Source organism: Schistosoma haematobium, chromosome 4, assembly GCF_000699445.3.
Source record: "Schistosoma haematobium chromosome 4, whole genome shotgun sequence".
Classification (NCBI taxonomy): Eukaryota; Metazoa; Platyhelminthes; class Trematoda; order Strigeidida; family Schistosomatidae; genus Schistosoma; species Schistosoma haematobium.
This window is the reverse complement of record NC_067199.1, coordinates 22,228,677-22,246,900: the sequence shown is the minus strand read 5'-3', so window position 1 is coordinate 22,246,900 and position 18,224 is coordinate 22,228,677. Positions and strand designations below refer to the sequence as shown.

General features: G+C 35.6%; 1 protein-coding gene across 2 annotated transcripts; it reads left to right on the top strand.

Annotated features, from left to right (window-relative positions):
* The first annotated feature begins 8,057 nt into the window (after nucleotides 1-8,057).
* Nucleotides 8,058-17,525, top strand: UBE2H_1 (Ubiquitin-conjugating enzyme E2 H). 2 transcript variants are annotated; one of them, XM_051215972.1, is made up of 9 exons: nucleotides 8,058-8,257; nucleotides 8,299-8,481; nucleotides 8,528-8,653; nucleotides 8,693-8,769; nucleotides 8,804-8,878; nucleotides 8,913-8,952; nucleotides 8,990-9,042; nucleotides 9,071-9,199; nucleotides 14,788-17,525. In XM_051215972.1, the coding sequence occupies exons 3-9, from the start codon at nucleotides 8,601-8,603 to the stop codon at nucleotides 14,919-14,921; spliced, it is 561 nt and encodes a 186-aa protein (XP_051066519.1). In that variant the 5' UTR covers nucleotides 8,058-8,257; nucleotides 8,299-8,481; nucleotides 8,528-8,600; the 3' UTR covers nucleotides 14,922-17,525. The 2 variants fall into 2 exon arrangements, with proteins under 2 accessions (XP_051066519.1, XP_051066518.1); XM_051215971.1 differs by having other exon boundaries at nucleotides 8,058-8,481; nucleotides 9,071-17,525.
* Nucleotides 17,526-18,224: the final 699 nt, after the last annotated feature.

The following is an 18,224-nucleotide window of genomic DNA, read 5'->3' as shown; positions in this document are numbered from 1 at the left end:
CGTTTAAACCTTGCCCGCGAATTCGGTTACGTTCTGTAACCAAGCTTCTATCCTGGCACGATCTCGGTATCCTTTCGATGCCACGAGATCGCCAGCGAATATATCTCGATTTGGTCCATTAATTGCCTTCTGATATTTGGCTTCTCGGGGATTTTATGGAGTTATTTGGTTACGTTCAACCTTCGCCTTCTGATTTATTTGGCACGTGTTTCTTTGGTAGCGGTGTTCATAGTTAATCTCAACTCGACACCACGCTACACATCCGTGATGTGATGATGAAAGTTCGTTATGTACCCGACAACAGTGCAGAGGTAAGCACTCTTATCCCGAATACCAGTGACCGTCTATAAGATCCAACCCTCAACTTACCGACAGCAAACAGAAACCTGACCGTCACAAACTGTACCATGAAGTGAGCTTGCGCAAACCTATTCACTAGATTTTCGTTGTTGCTAACGTTTCTATTCCAGTCATTAGTAGAGACCTGTTACAAAATTATAATTTAGTGATTTGTCTATTTGTTGAACTTCATTTTCTAGTTGTAATTTTTGTCAGGTCAAAATTGAGCATGTAATCCATCCATACTACCAACTCACACTTAACAAGTACCCTCTGTTGCCGTGTTTACGTGTGTAACCAGCAATGCTAAACAATACGTCACGACTACAAGATCACTTACAGTTTTGAAAGCGCACCGATTATCTCTTGAAAAGCCAAAATTACTCAAAGTAGAGTTTGAGCACGTGATAGACTTGAGAATTGTACCCTCATCAAACAGCTCATTGGCATCGCCTTTGCACATGATTTCTTATAAAAGAACCGCAACGAACGGCGCCCAACTGATGATTATAGGTGATTGAGTACAAAAGTAATTATTATTATCATTATTCAGAAACAGCCTATTGGTAAATATGTGTCGTGAAAAAGTCACTTCGGTATTCTTCAGAAATGCAGTTGTACTTCATATTTCTGTGTCTTTAGACGATATCTCTCGAAATTCCATGATCACTTTCTTCGAACTGCGTATTTTTGCGCGCTCCCTACGATTCAGGTGATTCTGCACACAGTTCTCAGATCCAAGGACGATGCATTTATGTGTCTCAACTCTATGCACCCGCATGTTGATGAATGGTCTTTCCTAAGTCCAGACAGAGGATTCTATTTACAGCATCCGAACCTTGTTCTCGAAAGACTCCCAAAACATGACATTTCTGTAAGCATTCAGATATCTCAGACGGGATCTAATTCACTGGACTTTCTCGAGCACACTACTGAAACTCAAAATATTCACCTTTTGCGAAACAAGATAACGGCCATTCTAGATTACCCGGAGTTGCTCACACTCAAGCCATTCCGCATGTTTAACAGCTTAGTAACTTTTCTATCAACTGTTCATACATAATCGCGAGTGACTCAATATGCCTTTAATAGACCAACTACATGGAAATGCGAAATTAGTCACATAAGACAACAGTGCAAAGAAAACATTCTCCGTAATTAGGGAAAGTATCGCAAACTCAACCGTGCTTGCAAGGAACATTATGTATTGTTCTGCACGGCACCTTCAAGACTAAGTGGAATACAGAGAACCTAATCTGTTCACTAACTATAAACCTCTTACTCCCTCTCTTAGCTCGTCTTCAAAGGAACATTTTCCTCGGAATTATGGACAACTGAACCACATCTCACAGTTTAATTCAGATCTACAACATACTTCTGGTATAAACAAAGCAGTTGCAGACTCCACGTCTTACACAAATTCCTCGAACAATTTCCAAAGAATCGGTCATTTCGAAACTACCCAGCCTGGAAAAGAAGACACCGATCATCATCGCAAGTTATATTTGCTAAACCCAAAACTACATGGATTTTCTCCCGACCATCAGTTGCACGTCTCAACGCGACCTCCATAAAGCGAGCCAAACGTCATATTGACAATACGGATATTACTAATATTATTTGCATTCAGGTATGAGGGATATTATCCCCCATACTTTTATGATCAGTGTACGCTATAAAATATCAAATTAATTGAATAACTAACTGCTGTGAAGACCGTATCTCCCGTAACAATATGATCTTGACTGTAATGTGGCTTGCCTCATATAGCCGGTTGTTATTTGAGAATAAATTATTATGAACCAAAAAATGAAAACGGGTGGGGAAATTTTACTTTGTGACACATCTAATGGTAGGGATCATCCAACTATCCACGAATGTAATCGCACAACATTTTCGACAAAGGGTATCAACGCTCGTACATGGTTGTTCAAACAACCTCCAAGCTGATCGCAGAACGATTTTACCGGCCCGATATGAGTGAAGACTTGAGGGATATTCAACTTGATTTAGGAGGACCTTTACCATATTCAAGTCGATACTCTTTGTAAAATCCTTTCTGAACGTTTTATTCATCGGAATCCCTCTACATTCTCGCTGTTGTGATTTACCCCCCTTGATTCTTTCACATATACACTTTGTCGATATTTCGTTTTCATTTAAGGTGGTACTATTTGTATTTTATTTTGGTTTTGTTATACGTCTTCACTGAACATTTATGTTTTACCTGAACTATATCTTTGTTGTTTTATTTTATATTTATTGATTGCTGCTATCATACTGATTCTCTCCTCCTTCTTGATTGTGTTGCTTGCATTGACTGGAATTGCGCATTTTTGATTGTGAATTGGGGCACTCCCACAGAAACGAAGGCACTCATTGTTATAACGAAACTAAATATTATCTTTCGAACAAATTTTACGTGATCCTCCCACAGAAAATAGATTTACATTTATTTGCTGCACTTCGTAATTCTCTTATATCCTTTATCACTTCATTCATTTAATTTGATTCAGGTTTGACTACTGATTGAGCAATTATTCGTCAAACTACTAAGTGGTAATACTTTTGTAGGTAACAGTGCACATTTAAATTTACGACGAAATTCAGAACCATCATTCATTCAATTACTTTGGTTCGGTTTCAACTGGACGATAGCGCGTACCTAGACTAACCCGGACATTTATTCACCATTCCAAAACTTATAGGCAGTATAAGTGCTTCGTGTTTAGAAATAGAAAAACAATCAATGTCTTGTCCAAGTTGATATCGGCATTACTTTTGCTTTATGTCACCAATTTCGATCCAGAAACATTTGTTTATTCAGTGTTATTTTAATAATAGGCTCCGGCGTTTTGATTTAAAAAGTTCGTTTGGAATGCAATACAAAACTAATAATTTCCGCCAAATGTTTTAAAAGTTGAGACGACTTGCGGAACTACAGTTAGGAATATGACGAGTCATACTGTAGACTTTTCATATGAAGTTACTGTAGTTAGTGTGGTGACATTTATAAACATATAAAAGTAATGTGAACTAAGAAACGTCAAATAAGTTTTTGAACCGAATATGCATCGTTTGCAAACAACAGTTTTTCATGGCAACATATTGTAGTATAAAACTATTAATCATATCTTATGCTAAAAACATTTAAGGAGCGGTTTGTATGACACATAAATGCTAGTCTAAGTGAAAATACAAACATGTTAAGCACAAAAACGGTAAATCATCCAGCAGGATAGTTAAACTCTCCTAGATTATTTTCAGAATTTAGATTATTCAATAGATTTGATGTATATAAGACTAGTTGAAATTAGAGCATTAAGGTTAGTATCAGTGTCGAATACCTATAAAAGCAATTATTTTAGCTGATTATTTACCACTAAACACTAGTAAACGTACTGAAATGGAGCAAAAAATTAAGTCTGTTTAAGTAATACACTCAAAACATCATGATATTGACGTACAGAGAAAACAAGGACGGAAATTTACATATCTAGGAGCATTAGCTATCCAAAGCCCTTGGAAATGTTACAACTCTTACAAAACAAGTCTCCTTATTTCATGCGGTGAAAGCTGATGTGGTTACCTGTTCCCTGGTACCTTTTGGGCACTGAGTAATGATAGTTAATACGTTATTGATAGGTGGCGCAAATGAAAACCTGAAAGAGAGAGAAACACTTCCCAGGCAGACCTTCTTTGGTCAGTTGCCATCGACATTTTCCTTGTTCTTTTATTAGTGGATATATTTCCGTCCACATTTAAAGATCTTAGGATGTTTATCAATGTTTCATCAAGTGCTTTGCAATGTCACGAGGCTAAGTGAGGAAAAGCAGTTAAACTGTCATGCTGTTATTTGCTTTTTTCTGCTCAAGCAGGGAATAAAAAAGGGACTTCACAGAGATTTATAAAAATCTGAATATGTTAACGGAATTGTCAAATGCCAAATAAAACCTTTAAGAGCATTACGGCGGATATAGAATAGGTAAGTGTTGAGTAACACCAAGCTACCGTTTTTACATATACACATCAACTTAGTGTTTATCATCAGCCAATATTTGAAAACTATTGCTCATTGCAAAGCATTGACGTTTTCAGGTTTTAGAACTTTGGGAAATGCTCAAAGAATTTCAAACCTTTAAGTATAAAAGCATTTACAATTTTGCGTGTAGCTTCCTTTGTTCACAGCCGAATATTGGATGTAAGGAAATTTAGCCTCCCTATAATTGGACACTGGCCTCCTAAGGAGACTCAAAAAGTCTGTTTAGTTTAATGATGCTACAGCTATTCGAAGTTTGACAACACCTTTATCGGTATCACTTTTACGACCGAAGTATGCTAACCCAGTCTAGTCAGCAGTCAGGAATGAAGGAGTTCGAAGATATATTTGGAAGGCTATCGGTATGTTGAGGGAACGTTTGGCCTAAGATGGCTGGTAGTTGAAAGTGATGCGTAGCCCGGTGTACCCACTTGTGATCTGGTGCGGATGCATGAACGAGCGCCTCAGCTAGGTGAGTCCATCAAGACCAATGGGTCAGCATCAAATGTCGAAGACTTACGGAGCTATTTATTTTGGGATTTATTTATCGTTACAGATCAATATAACCGTGAAGTTCAAGCATGAATAGAGATTACATACAATAAGTCTATTACTCTTGTAATACGGACGGGTGTATGAGTTTCCTACAAACGTTAAACTACTTGAAGACGTTTGATCAACATTCGCGCAGTCACTTTTCTCCATTTTTGAGAATGAGACAGATCAAAACTTTACAAACTTAGGACTAGGTGTTTGTTATATGACTGTAAAATTTTCGATGGAATTACTTATGCCTGTTACTCCTCGTGAAGGAGCATAGGACGCTCACCAGCATTCTCCATCCAACCCTCTCCTGGACAATCCTTTCTAGCTCCGTCCAGTTGTAATTCATCCTTTTCATATCTGCTTCTATTATCCGACGCAATGTGTTCTTTGGCCTTCCTCTTTTCCGCTTCCCTTCAGGATTCCAAGTTAGGGCTTGCATCGTGATGCAGTTCGACGATTTGCGTAATGTATGTCCTATCCATTTCTATCGTCTTTTCCTAATTTCTTCTTCAGCTGGAAGTTGGTTTGTTCTCTCCCACAAAGGGTTGTTGCTGATGGTATCCGGCCAATGGATGTTGAGTATCTTGCGTAGACAGCTATTTATAAATACTTGTACTTTCTTGATTGTGGTTGTTGTAGTTCTCCAAGTTTCAGCTCCATACAGTAGAACTGCCTTGACGTTCGTATTGAAGATTCCCACTTTGATATTGGTTGAAAGTTGTTTTGAGTTCCATATGTTCTTCAATTGTAGGAATGCGACCCTTGCTTTGCCGATCCTCGCCTTTACGTCTGCATCGGATCCTCCTTGTTCATCGATGATGCTTCCCAGGTATGTGAAGGACTCTACATCTTCCAGAGTTTCGCCATCAAGTGTGATTGGATTGCTGTTCTCCGTTTTGAATTTGAGGACCTTAGTTTTCCCTTTGTTTATGCTGAGGCCTACTGATGTAGAGACTGCTGCTACACTGGCTGTCTTCATCTGCATCTGTTCGTGTGTATGCGATATGAGGGCTATGTCATCTGCGAAGTCCAAATCGTCTTATTGGTTTTGAGCTCTCCATTGTATGCCGTGTTTTTCCTCAGATGTCGAGGTCTTCATAATTCAGTCAACCACCAGAAGAAAGAGGAAGGAAGAGAGTAGACAGCCTTGTCTGACTCCGGTCCTTACTTGGAATGCATCTGTCAGCTGTCCTCCATGCACGACCTTGCACAGTAGTCTGTCGTATGAGTTCCGGATAATATTGACAATCTTCTCAGGAACTCCGTAGTGTCGAAGAAGTTTCCATAATGTCCTCCTATCTACACTGTCGAATGCCTTTTCATAATCAATGAAGTTGATGTATAGTGATGAGTTCCACTCAACTGATTGTTCGACGATGATCCGTAGTGTTGCAATTTGGTCTGTGCACGACCGATCCTTACGGAATCCAGCTTGTTGATCTCGAAGTTGGGTGTCTACTGCATCTTTCATCCGGTTCAGCAAAACTGTTGAAGACTTTCCCTGGTATTGACAGTAGTGTAATGCCTCTGTAGTTTTCACATTTGCTCAGATCTCCTTTCTTTGGAATCTTGATGAGGTGTCCTTCTTTCCAGTCCATCGGCATCTGTTCCTCCTCCCAAATCTTTCTGAATATAAGGTGAATCATGTTTGTAGTTACTTCGATGTCCGGCTTCAGTTCTTCAGCTGGTATGTTGTCAGGTCCTTCCGCTTTCCCCCTCTTGATTTGTCTGGCGGCCATTCTGATTTCTTCCGTAGTTGGTGGATTGACATCTATAGGGAGATCTGTGTGTGCTGCTTCGATGTCTGGTGGATTCACTGGAGCCGGCCTATTCAGGAGTTCCTCGAACTACTCTACCCATCTGTTCCGCTGTTGTTGAATTTCAGTGATTGGCTTGCCTTTGTCCTTGACCGATCTTTCTGGCTTACTGTATTTCCCCGCTAGTTTCTTCGTTGTATGGTAAAATGGTTTCATATTTCCTTCCCTGCCAGCTTTTTCCGCCGTCGTTGCTAGTTCTTCCACGTATTTCTTCTTGTCGGCTCTAATGCTCCTCTTCACTTTTTTGTTTGCTTCTGTGTATTCAGCTTGTGCTTGGACTTTCTCTGCTCGTGTTCGGCTGTTGTTAATTGCTACCTTCTTGTTCTTCCTTTCTTTGATCTTGTCCAGTGTTTCTATAGAGATCCATTCCTTATGATGGTGCTTCTTGAGACCCAGAGCCTCTTGACACGTTGAAGTTAATGCTTCTTTGATGCTTTTCCAGTTGTCCTCCATAGTAGTTTCTTGTTCTTTCTGATTCTGGATCCGTGAGATTCCCATCCTACAAATGCATTTCGTGCTACTTCGGACAGCATCAAAGCAACTCCCTGAGTTTGTGGAGCGTTTTCCTCTTCGTGACCGGGGTATAGCAGCATTTCTCCCGTGGCTAGCCTTTTCTGTCCAGCTTGGGTCCAATGGGTTTCGCTGATTCCCAGTACTGCCAAGTTGTATCTCCTCATTTCCGTTGCTATTTGACTGGTCTTACCGGTCTCCCACATTGTTCGGACGTTCCGTGTACCTATAAAATTTTTTGCTCTGGTTGTTAGAAGGGGTATCGGCCTCGTGGCTTCAGAAGGAACTCGGCTTCCACCATGAGGCGTTATAGTTCTTCTAAATGAAGACCTTCTAACTTTCAGGGAAGAGTTTAAATGGCTTGAATATTTTTTCTGGTTAGCGTATTTTTAGCGAGTTAGTTTTCTACGGGATGGGGTCGCTAACCCCATGTCCAACCCTCCTTCTTTACCCGGGCTTGGTACCGGCAGTAACTGTCGAGGAGCAGAGTTTCCAATGGAATTATTACCGAGTAAATCACTGTCTGATATGGCTCCTCCGATAGATTTACTTGTAGGAAAGTTAGCTTGTCCGAGAGCCATCAAACTTTAGGATCTACACAAGCATTAAACCCTAGTCTCTACCACACTAAAAGTGACTAGGGCTGAGTCGAAGGAATTCTCGTTAGACATCGTGCGTGCGGAACCTGGTATTGTAAAGGATTTTTTATACAGATCTGATGAAGCGTTAAGTTTAACGAGTACCCCCGAATACAAATGTGATTTGTTAAATGATTATGGTTGCAGTTCACTCGATGTCGGGTTTCAGCTTCACCAGCATCAGCAAGATACTGCTTCTGATCAAAATATCAGGAGTCTGAAATAAGTAAGGATGTCCAACAATAACCATTTGGTTTTCCATCCTTACAATCAAAGACCAAACCACTTATAAAATAAATTATTTTCATAAGGCGCGTTCACGAAAGAAATGATTACTTAAACAAAAATAAAGTTATTATTATCCTGTGGTAATACAAAATTATTTACTACCTTATTTCATACAACTAAGTCATACTGTTTGTTATTATGATGGGGTGTAAGAAACTAGAATCTTGACCTACATATTTCCGAAATCAGCTGCGTTAACGTCACAACGACGTCTTGATCGCAATCGAACTACACATTGTGGACTTTAGTCCCGTCAACGTCTTCGCGAAAAAGTGCTAATATTTTGAATAAAACCAATCTTTGGGTAAGAAAAAGTACTCAAGCTAGGAGTTCGACTGGAATATATGCAGACAGAACCATAGTTTCACTTTACAAGCACAGCTGATTTCACTGATCTGAATTTTCACAACCAAAGATTGAAGGATGTCGTCTCCTAGTCCAGGAAAGAAAAGAATGGACACAGATGTTGTCAAATTGTATGTTATTATCAGATAATTAGTTAAATCCACATTTAGAATCGAGAGTAAGTACGAAGTGACAATACTAGGTGGTTTAAACGAGCTTATGGTAAAATTCTTTGGACCTCCAGAAAGTTGTTCATTTTATGCCTAACCTTTACTGCTTAGCTCCATACGAGGGTGGGATTTGGAAGGTTCGTGTTGATCTTCCCGAACGATATCCTTTCAAATCTCCCTCAATTGGTAAGTAGTAATAAGTGTTTATTCGAAATTACAGGATTCATGAACAAAATATTCCACCCGAATATTGATGAAGCGTAAGTTGTTTTACTAGAAAATTGTATTGTCCATCAGGTCTGGTACAGTTTGTCTTGATGTCATAAACCAACAATGGTCTGCTCTTTATGGTAATTTAGATCATGTTCTGTATTTTAGACTTAACCAATATTTTTGAGTCTTTCTTGCCACAGCTTTTAGCATATCCAAATCCTACAGATCCACTTAATAGCGATGCTGCTTCTTTGTTTATGTTCAAACCCTCAGAGTATGTCACAAAAGTAAAAGGTTAGTTGTTCTGATTCATGCTTAAAATTCGGTTGTTATTCATGTCTTCTTATTTTGGTATAATGTTTGGCCAAGCGCATTGTTTTGGATACGGTAGAACGTCTCAAAATAGTCCAGGAGCACTAAAATCTGTGCCTAGGTCAAATGGGTTTATAATTTTACTGTTTTTAGTAGAGTAGTAGCCTTTCACAGAATTCACCATCCCTCCATTTTTAAGTTACCCATGGGTTAGTCGTATGCATTGCATTTCCCTAAGAGTATACAGCTCGACTTCTAGTATATTTATGGTATATGCTGTGTATATTTGCTTAGAAGGTAGCTTTAATTTGTAATGGAAATATAGTAGTAAATCTAAAATTCTGAACTGACATTCACATAATGTATTAAATATAAGTACGTGATAGGGAAAATGGTTTAAGTTTGTTCAGCTGGAAGCACACCTAGTCTTACGTATTTCTTATTTTCGATGTCTATAGTTGTTGTAAAACACGTCGTTCTACTTCAAGACTATGGTTTATTTATACTGGATATTGTGGGTCGTTTTGATAAGTGATTGCTCTGTCTACCAATACTTAAAATCTTTTGTGACAAAAGCCATCATCGGCAGAATTATTTTAAACGGCTTAAAAATATGCATCTTGTATACTTTCCTACAATAAACCAGACATCGGTTGTTAGGACTAAACGAGAAGTGTGTGCATAAACGGCCGTGTTTCGATACATTTCTGCTGCTAGAGTATGTCAACTATCTTATTTAATAGTATGTAATAATTTCTTCGAATGATTATCCCGGAATTTCGGCTTATCAATATATCAGTGGGTAAGCTGATAATTTTGCAACGACCAGCTGAGAGAGTTCATTGTGCATGAAAAACACAAGTTGACCAATATTTTTCAGATAACTGCTTAGTTGTTGTTCTTGTTAATATATAGCGATATCTTAATGATATGCAGCGTAAAAACCATTAGATAACCATAAAGTTTTTCAATACATCGTAATCTTCATTTCTCTTCGCGGATATACATATTGCAGTTCACAAAATTTGTAAATTCAGTTTATTATGGTACCTTTTATTAATTAGCCTTGTTTGTTATGTAAACCGATACCCGCTTAATTTTTTTTGTTGAAAAGAACGTGTTTTGGTATGCGTAATGTTAAGTTACTGTAGATCCTCTAGTTTTTCTTGATCATCTTTTCTCAATGTAGTAGGCAACTCAACCAGATTAACCGTAAACGAACTTTCATCACAAAAAGCCAATATTTTTTACTATCTGCTAACTTGTGGTTCAAAGGAAATATTGTACTGTATGTGAAAGAAGTAGCAATAATTCTCTGTCTAATACTTTGCATCTGTGAGGACAGTTAGGGGCAGAGGGCAGACATACATCGTAGTGCCTGACAGAAATATACATAAGCTCGAACTCTATATATTTTGTTTCAGGAAGGTGAAAAGAAATGTATTGAAAAACAATGAAGATAGTCAATAAGTTCTTGAACGACTCCCCACTAACGATTTTTACGTGTTTTTGCTCTTTCATGTGGTTCATAAGGTCTTTATTGTACATAAGCTTTTTCTTGCACCATCAATGCACCTTAAAGACTGTATGTAAGAGATTTCTCTCGGAATTAGGATTTAACATGTCGAATCACGTAATTTTTTCTTTGGATCCTAAAACCATCTCCCATAGTTTTATGTGAACTATGATTCGTCTACTGAGTTCTAAATCTCTAGCTATCTGTTGTAAACTCCGATTGACAGGCATTGATTTCAATATCTCACTCTTTCATTATGAATGAGTTGCCGAAACAAAATTGAAAAAAGATCTGTGTATTGTATAAATTTACCACTTAATTTAGTGATACCCATTTAACAAATAGTTTCACGAAATGTTAGCTTCATCATTTTAAAAATTCTTCCCTGTTAGAAGCACTTAAAAGATATATGTATTAATCTTTGAAAAGTCAAACATATATAAATTTACTTTCATAAATAATTCTATGACTAAGAAAAAAGAGAGTACTATCTATTTTGTAGCAATTCGCTGTATCAGTTCTAGATGCAACTGGTTAACGTATTTATTTATTTGAACACAAACACTGGTTCAAGGAGGCACCAAATATATATGTACTACACAAGTCACTTGATTTGTGTGTGGGCTGTGGTACTGCCTGGGTGCCCAAACCGAAGCAGGTGGTTTTCTCAGGGAGACACTCGTAGCCTTCGATCGAAAGGTCTGATCCATAAGACGGTGGAGCAACGTCAGGAGATGCAGTCCCATGGTAGCTGGTGACCAACGATTGGTTCATACTCCATTCGTTGCTTCCGGATACTGGAGCCCATGTGCACTATTGGTTTGCAATCAGGGTTTTCTAGCTCCCCTAGGTGGATCCTCCATATCCACCAACTTGGTTAAAGCGCCGGACGTTCGCTTTTCATCCTCTCAATTTCGTAAACAACACCCCCACCACGCGAAGGCAGTGAGTAGGACTTCCCTGGAAGTGGCTGTATATTCATGGCCATGTGAGAGCATCTGCAGAGGGAGAGCTGACTCTCCTCACCATCGACCGTACCAGGGCATTTGGGGGCAACTCTTTAGCGATGTAATTTTCAACTTTACTAGACATTAAAATAACATCCTTAGTCGCAAATATGCACTAATTGAAGTACTTATACCCATGTATATATTAGGATATCAAGACTTATAAGTCTGATCATTTAATCTTTTATGAGACTGCATGCTGTTAGGTTCCATTAGTTTAGTTTTCTCTAAAACAATTCAAATATTATCTAACAATCTGTTATTCCAATTAGTTTGTAGTTGCTAAGATAGAATTGTCTTTTTTTGTAAACTGATCGATCAGCCTGACCAACTTGAGAACACCAACTTCTACATTAGTATTCCATAATCTGAGCAAGTCCGACTATCAGTATTGAGCCATTAATCTCTAATACGGTTAAAAACAATTCTAGCATAATTTGTTGCTTTTTCAGATGATAGATACTTTACGACCTCACGTTTCTCTTTGTGTTTATTCATGTGTTATGAGTCTCTACTTTTCTAGGTGACATTATATTCTGATCCTCATCAAATTCATCCGACCTTGTCGTTTTTTGACAAAAAATAACTAAAACGAAGTAAGAATGACAATATCTGCAGAATACGATCATATCATTCTATATCATTGCTCTGTAGCCACCTAAAAGCTAGTGTGTTTAATTATTTTCAGTTATTAATATTATAATAGAAATAAACTGTCGATAAGTTGTATATAATATGAAAGAAATTATGAATCAAAGTTGTAAAAAGCATGTTCTTTTTGTAATTATTTGAGACAATAGTTCTAGTGTTAGGATAATTTTATTATGTAATAAAACAAGATTTTGAAGGTTCAAGAGGTCAAAAAGGGTATGTGAGTGCAATTCACTAAATTATGATTACAATCTATCGTATTCTACAAATATTTTCGTCCTTGCTTTGTTTAAACTTGTGAAGCAAATCAATTGCCTAAAAAGCTTTATTCATTCAATGTCTTGAATTTCTTCCTAAATTCAACCTTTGCAACCGTTAATTTATTACTATTTCAAAGATAAACGACTCTTTCTATCATCCGTATATGTCAACTTGGTAGTCATAGTTAATCATTAAAATATACTTTGGATAAGTTTGTCGTGCTGTAAAGGATTTCTTCTAATCAATGTTAGTTTTTATTGACAATGTTGAAGAAATAAGTAACAAGCATACTGAGTCCTGAAATACTTCCTACTTTGCAAAGTACCACTACATAATGAACAAAGTTATCACTTGGCTCTCGTTCTAGGGTAATTTCGTTTGATGACAATAAACTTCACTGTAACGAACAGATTCCAACATTTAAATATTTTCTGGCAAATAGTCAAATAGGTTGATCTGTAGACAGTCATTATCATGGCTTTAATTCTAAAGCAAAACCAGAATTCGACAATAATTTCGCATAAGCTTTCCAGTAAATGTTTCAGACTAATAAGTTGATACCGTAAATCTTTTTTCAATGCATCCACTACTCATATGTTATGTATTTCAAGTACATAAATTCTGGTACAGTAGGGGACCAGAAAATACGCAACACAAGTGAAGGGTAGTACGATCAATAAAGAAATAAACTGAAATAAAATTTAACAAGCAGTGTGGTTAAGTAGATGATATGACTTGGAAAACGTTTCACCTAAAGAGAACCATCTCCGTTATGAAAAGCGTAATTAGAAAAACAATGTGTCACAAACTGATCACCACTTTGCTCTCTCCACCCAGTCTCTGCTGTGGAAATAATCCGCAATATGGAAGCGACTGAAATGTATCTTAAAACATGACCAAGTCATCGAGGTCGGTGTTTCAAGATGGCGAACTACAGTTTGTACAGCTAGGAATTGTCAATAAAACCCTACTTGAAAAGCGTGCCTTCAAATTGAGTCATTGAACCTGCACTTAGTTGAAGAAGTTATGTTATTTGTTATTGTATAAAGGTACGGCATGATCATAACAGTGGAAGTTTTATAAAAATATTTGATTGGTCTTCGACAATGTTACTGGTAGCTATTTTCTAATAATCGATCATGATGTATATTGATTGACCTAGTTTCAGTTGTACTTTTAGTTTCATCTCATTCTTTTCGTTAAAGTCAATGTTTTGAAGGTTATTAGTCGAAAAAAGGCTTAAATATGGAGACTTTTAACAAAATTCTATTGAGTGCATGGAAAGGATGTATATTTAAATGAACAATTCAAAATATCGTTTAGTCTGTTGCAAATATGTATATTTTTCAAATCCCTTTTAATTATAAGTCATATAAAGAGGGTGACTAATATCCTTTTGTTTCCATTTGTCATCATTTCGCGTACTAGTATATATTTATTTGTGTAGTGTTTTGAATATATAAACTAAATATTACCTGACACAGTTGCGATACTTCAAAGCAATCTAACTGACAAAGGTTGGCAAGAAGGGAAAAATAATGATATTACTGATACCTTCAATGCCAATAAAAACTGAGAAAATCAGTGAAATAAAGTAAAAAGTAATTAGATGTAAAGTAATCGGTGATTGACTTTTAAAGATGGACCTATCTTACGGCTATTAGTTTCAAATCAATAATCAGTAGTAAATCGTCAATTTCAATTGTTCCACAGACTCTACAATTGCATACTATCACATTTACTGGTGTATTTTACTCATGGATTCGCTAGTTTTCATGCATCCATATAAAATCTGTAAATGTATCGTATATTTTCTAAATGGATTTTATTGTTCATTTCAAATTCGAGGCCACAACTTTCGTATGATAAATTGACGTTTAATTTTCAGTGGTTCTTCTTGGTACTCATATAATTTACATTTCATATTTCATATGATCTCATCAACATCTGTTTGCGTTCAGTTTTTCTCATTCATAAATCTAAATAAAGAAAAGAGTCCAAATGTTAATAACGAATACCATTACTTCTAGGTTGTAAGAAGTTGAAAAGAATCAAACAATAAATAAATACATTAGTTTCATTTACACACCAGTGTTCTGTGTTTTTCTTATTTTCTTTCTCACATTTTAAAATAGAATATGTCCAACGTTTCGCAAGTGAGGAAGCTTTAAAAGCTGAAGAGAATAGAGAAGCTGAGTCTAGTTCCTCAGATGGTGAGAGCTCCATGTCAGACTACACGGATGATATGGCTAGAGATATGGAGCTATGATACTATCTTTTGTAGGAGTGGAAATGCACTAAGATTGGTCTATGCTCGCTACCGCTCTGCTTTCATGCCACAAATTATAATTTCAAAAGTAAAACAATAATTATCATTACTATTATTATTAGTTACTGCTATCACTTATTATTGTATTGGTAGTTTAAAAGATGACACTCTATCCTCTATTGGTTTCTCTTCGGACTTCTCTTAACCTTTGTTATTAATATTATTATTTTCTTGTCAATCTTTGCGTGGTTATTGTTCAATGTTTGTTGATAACTGATTGATTGGTCACTAAACTAGTGAACAACAACTTCGTGGTCTCTTATATTCTGCACTATCGTATATATATATATATATATATATATATATATATATATATATAGCGTCGTTTTTGTACACAAGTTTTCACTTTTCACGGGTTGAAACAGTATTTTTTGACCCTTTCATTTCTTTTTGCTCTCTCTTTTTAATAATTTCTTAAAATAATAAAGAACCTCATTCATCTATAGTACACAAAACTATTTTTGCAATCAAATTAATAAAAAAACACAAAATTATTGTTATTATCCACACGTATGTTGCGATTCTTATGTAATAGTACAGTTTCCGTATTTAGACAATCACATTACAGTATACTATATTCTTAATTAACATTACTGAGGATAAGAAGTTTGTGTGTGTTAGAGTGGGGTAGATTGAATGTTTTCTTTCTCCTAATGAATAAAAGACGAATCATTTTCACTATTCCAATTCTTCAAGATTGATACATTAGTGGAATTGTGTTTAAGCGGCATTTTTACATATGCACGCGTGCTCCCTACCATATTCGTCACTCTTTCATTTCCAATCTTTATGATTTAATGGAGTTCCAGTAAATATATATACATATACATTTGTGTTGTCTAGTTTAGTATTTTAGTGCTCTTTCTGGTCGTTTAGTCTCTGTGTAGTTTATGAACATAGGATTTGATCTTCTATATATGTGTACAAGAATAGATCGTGTGTATGTATGTAGAGCGCTTTATTATCTTTGATACTAATTACACCACTGAAATTAATCTGATTTTTCTTCTGGCAGTTCGCCTTTCCTTTTTTATTATAAAACTATTCTTTGGAGATAAAATCTATACATTATATTCTAAGTGAATTTCATCACAGGTTATAATGAAAATAGATTTATACCTGTTGTGTTTTTCTTTCTCAATTGCTCACATACTCAGTACTTCTTAATTTTAATTTTGTTTGTTTGAATAGAAAAAGAGAAATACATAAATAAAATCTTATTTCGTGTTGAAGTTTTGTGAATGATATCTTCTCCAGTATTTTTAAGAACAAAAAAATTGTTAAATTACCAGTTACGTGTTCTCACTCTTCATAAGTGTTCAATTTACATTATTTCAGTTACTTTATGAACTATTTAAGTTTTCGTTTTTTAAATAACTATTTAACCTTTTATTACATAAGAGCAAATTATTTACAGTAAATACAATAACATGTAAGAGGAAAATACAATATATTTCAAGTTGTGTTAAAAAGTTTTGACCATCCTCTGAGGATATATTATTTCATTTGTGTGGAATTTGATGGATTAATCGTTGATGCTCCCTTATATATGTGTGTGTGTGATATGGTAATAATATCTATTTATTTACAGCGATCATACTTGTACTTGTTTCTTATTTTTTCGTTAATCTTACATTTACACACACGTAAAAAGATATAACCTTGTGAACACATCTATATTACTACTATTATTTTGTACAGATATTGCCAATTATATCATTAATGGTGGCCAATAATTTGTAGTTTGAAACAGCTCATTTTGCATATTTGGACATGTTACAAATTTGTTGAATATAAAAATATATTGTTCAAGCAAATATCTTAAATTAAATTGTATCACTGTTCTCTTACTCTTTTCTTTTTTATGCATCCTGTATTGGATGATGATTATATTTGGTAAACAGGAAGAAAGGCAACTTTTGATTCTTTCATTATTAAAACTAATGATATTCATTATTACTATTGTTTAGTTCTTATTATATTAATAACTAATTGCTCTAGGTCCATGTATTCCAAACATTAAATTACTAAATCTCATCAAAGCTTATCAAAAAAACAATTACAGATAAATAATAGGTCAGATTTTCAGTTAAATGAAGGGTAGTTTGATCAGTAGACGAAGAAAAATGATGGACTTGGAATATTCAGTTATTTAATTTCCAACTATATGACCCTGAATTGATCGCCTCGTCCCAACTTCAGTTTAGGAAGCTGGATACTATCACTGAGCATTAAATGAAAAATGTCTGGCTTAATATTGAGTAAATGAATCTGTATTTGACAAGTGGATTACATCATTATTCATTATCAACTACACTAAATAATGTGTCACGAACTAAACCAAGTAACCAGCAAGTTTTAAGTTTTCTAGGGTTTGTATCCTATGAATCAATTCAGTTCTTAACAGAATTTTTAATTTATTGTAAATCCCAGGTTCAAATCATGGATATTTCAATAGTTGTAAATATGAGAAAATATTATACATTGCAATAAAAATACGAAGTCTACCAGGTTTTATATTTATAATTAAATGGAAGTCGACCTTACTGAATTATCAGTTAAGTGATTGAGATTTCGGAAATCGACAAAATACCGATATTACTAAGCTATAATGGCAATTCCATGAAATGGTTTGGAGACCAACGAATAACTAGTAAAAGTTTTGTTTTGAGTATATAAACAAAATATATTAACTCAATTTTACCCATGTAGAGTGACGTAATCGGTTATGTACATAAATCACTTCTGAGTACTTTGTATTTTGAATCGCATTGTCTTGCGAGACCCTACTATTGGAAAACAGTTGACCTGATTGTAACAGGTGGTTTTCCTTAAGGATGTTGATTTAATGGTGTATTGCGTAACTTGCTACTGCATATTTTCTTCAATGTCCCATATCTTTGATCCAAAATTATAGTACGATCAAATCGAGATGCGTTAACAAACGACTGTGTCAATTAAGGACATTGATATAGTGTGCAGCTTACTAAGTGCTTGGAGCACATCATTTAGTGGTTATACTGGTTTTAGACCTTAGTTAGAAATACAAAAATCCCCGTACTGTAAATTAGAAGTAAACATATAAGCAAACAATATTGTTTTCAATTAGATTATCAAGTTTCACTCTAGTATGCAGTAATATTTATATGCTTTTATAGAAAACATTAAGTTACTCATGGGAGTTTATGGATTAATGACAACAACGAAATATATCTCATAGCTAAACATAATAAGTATGAAGTA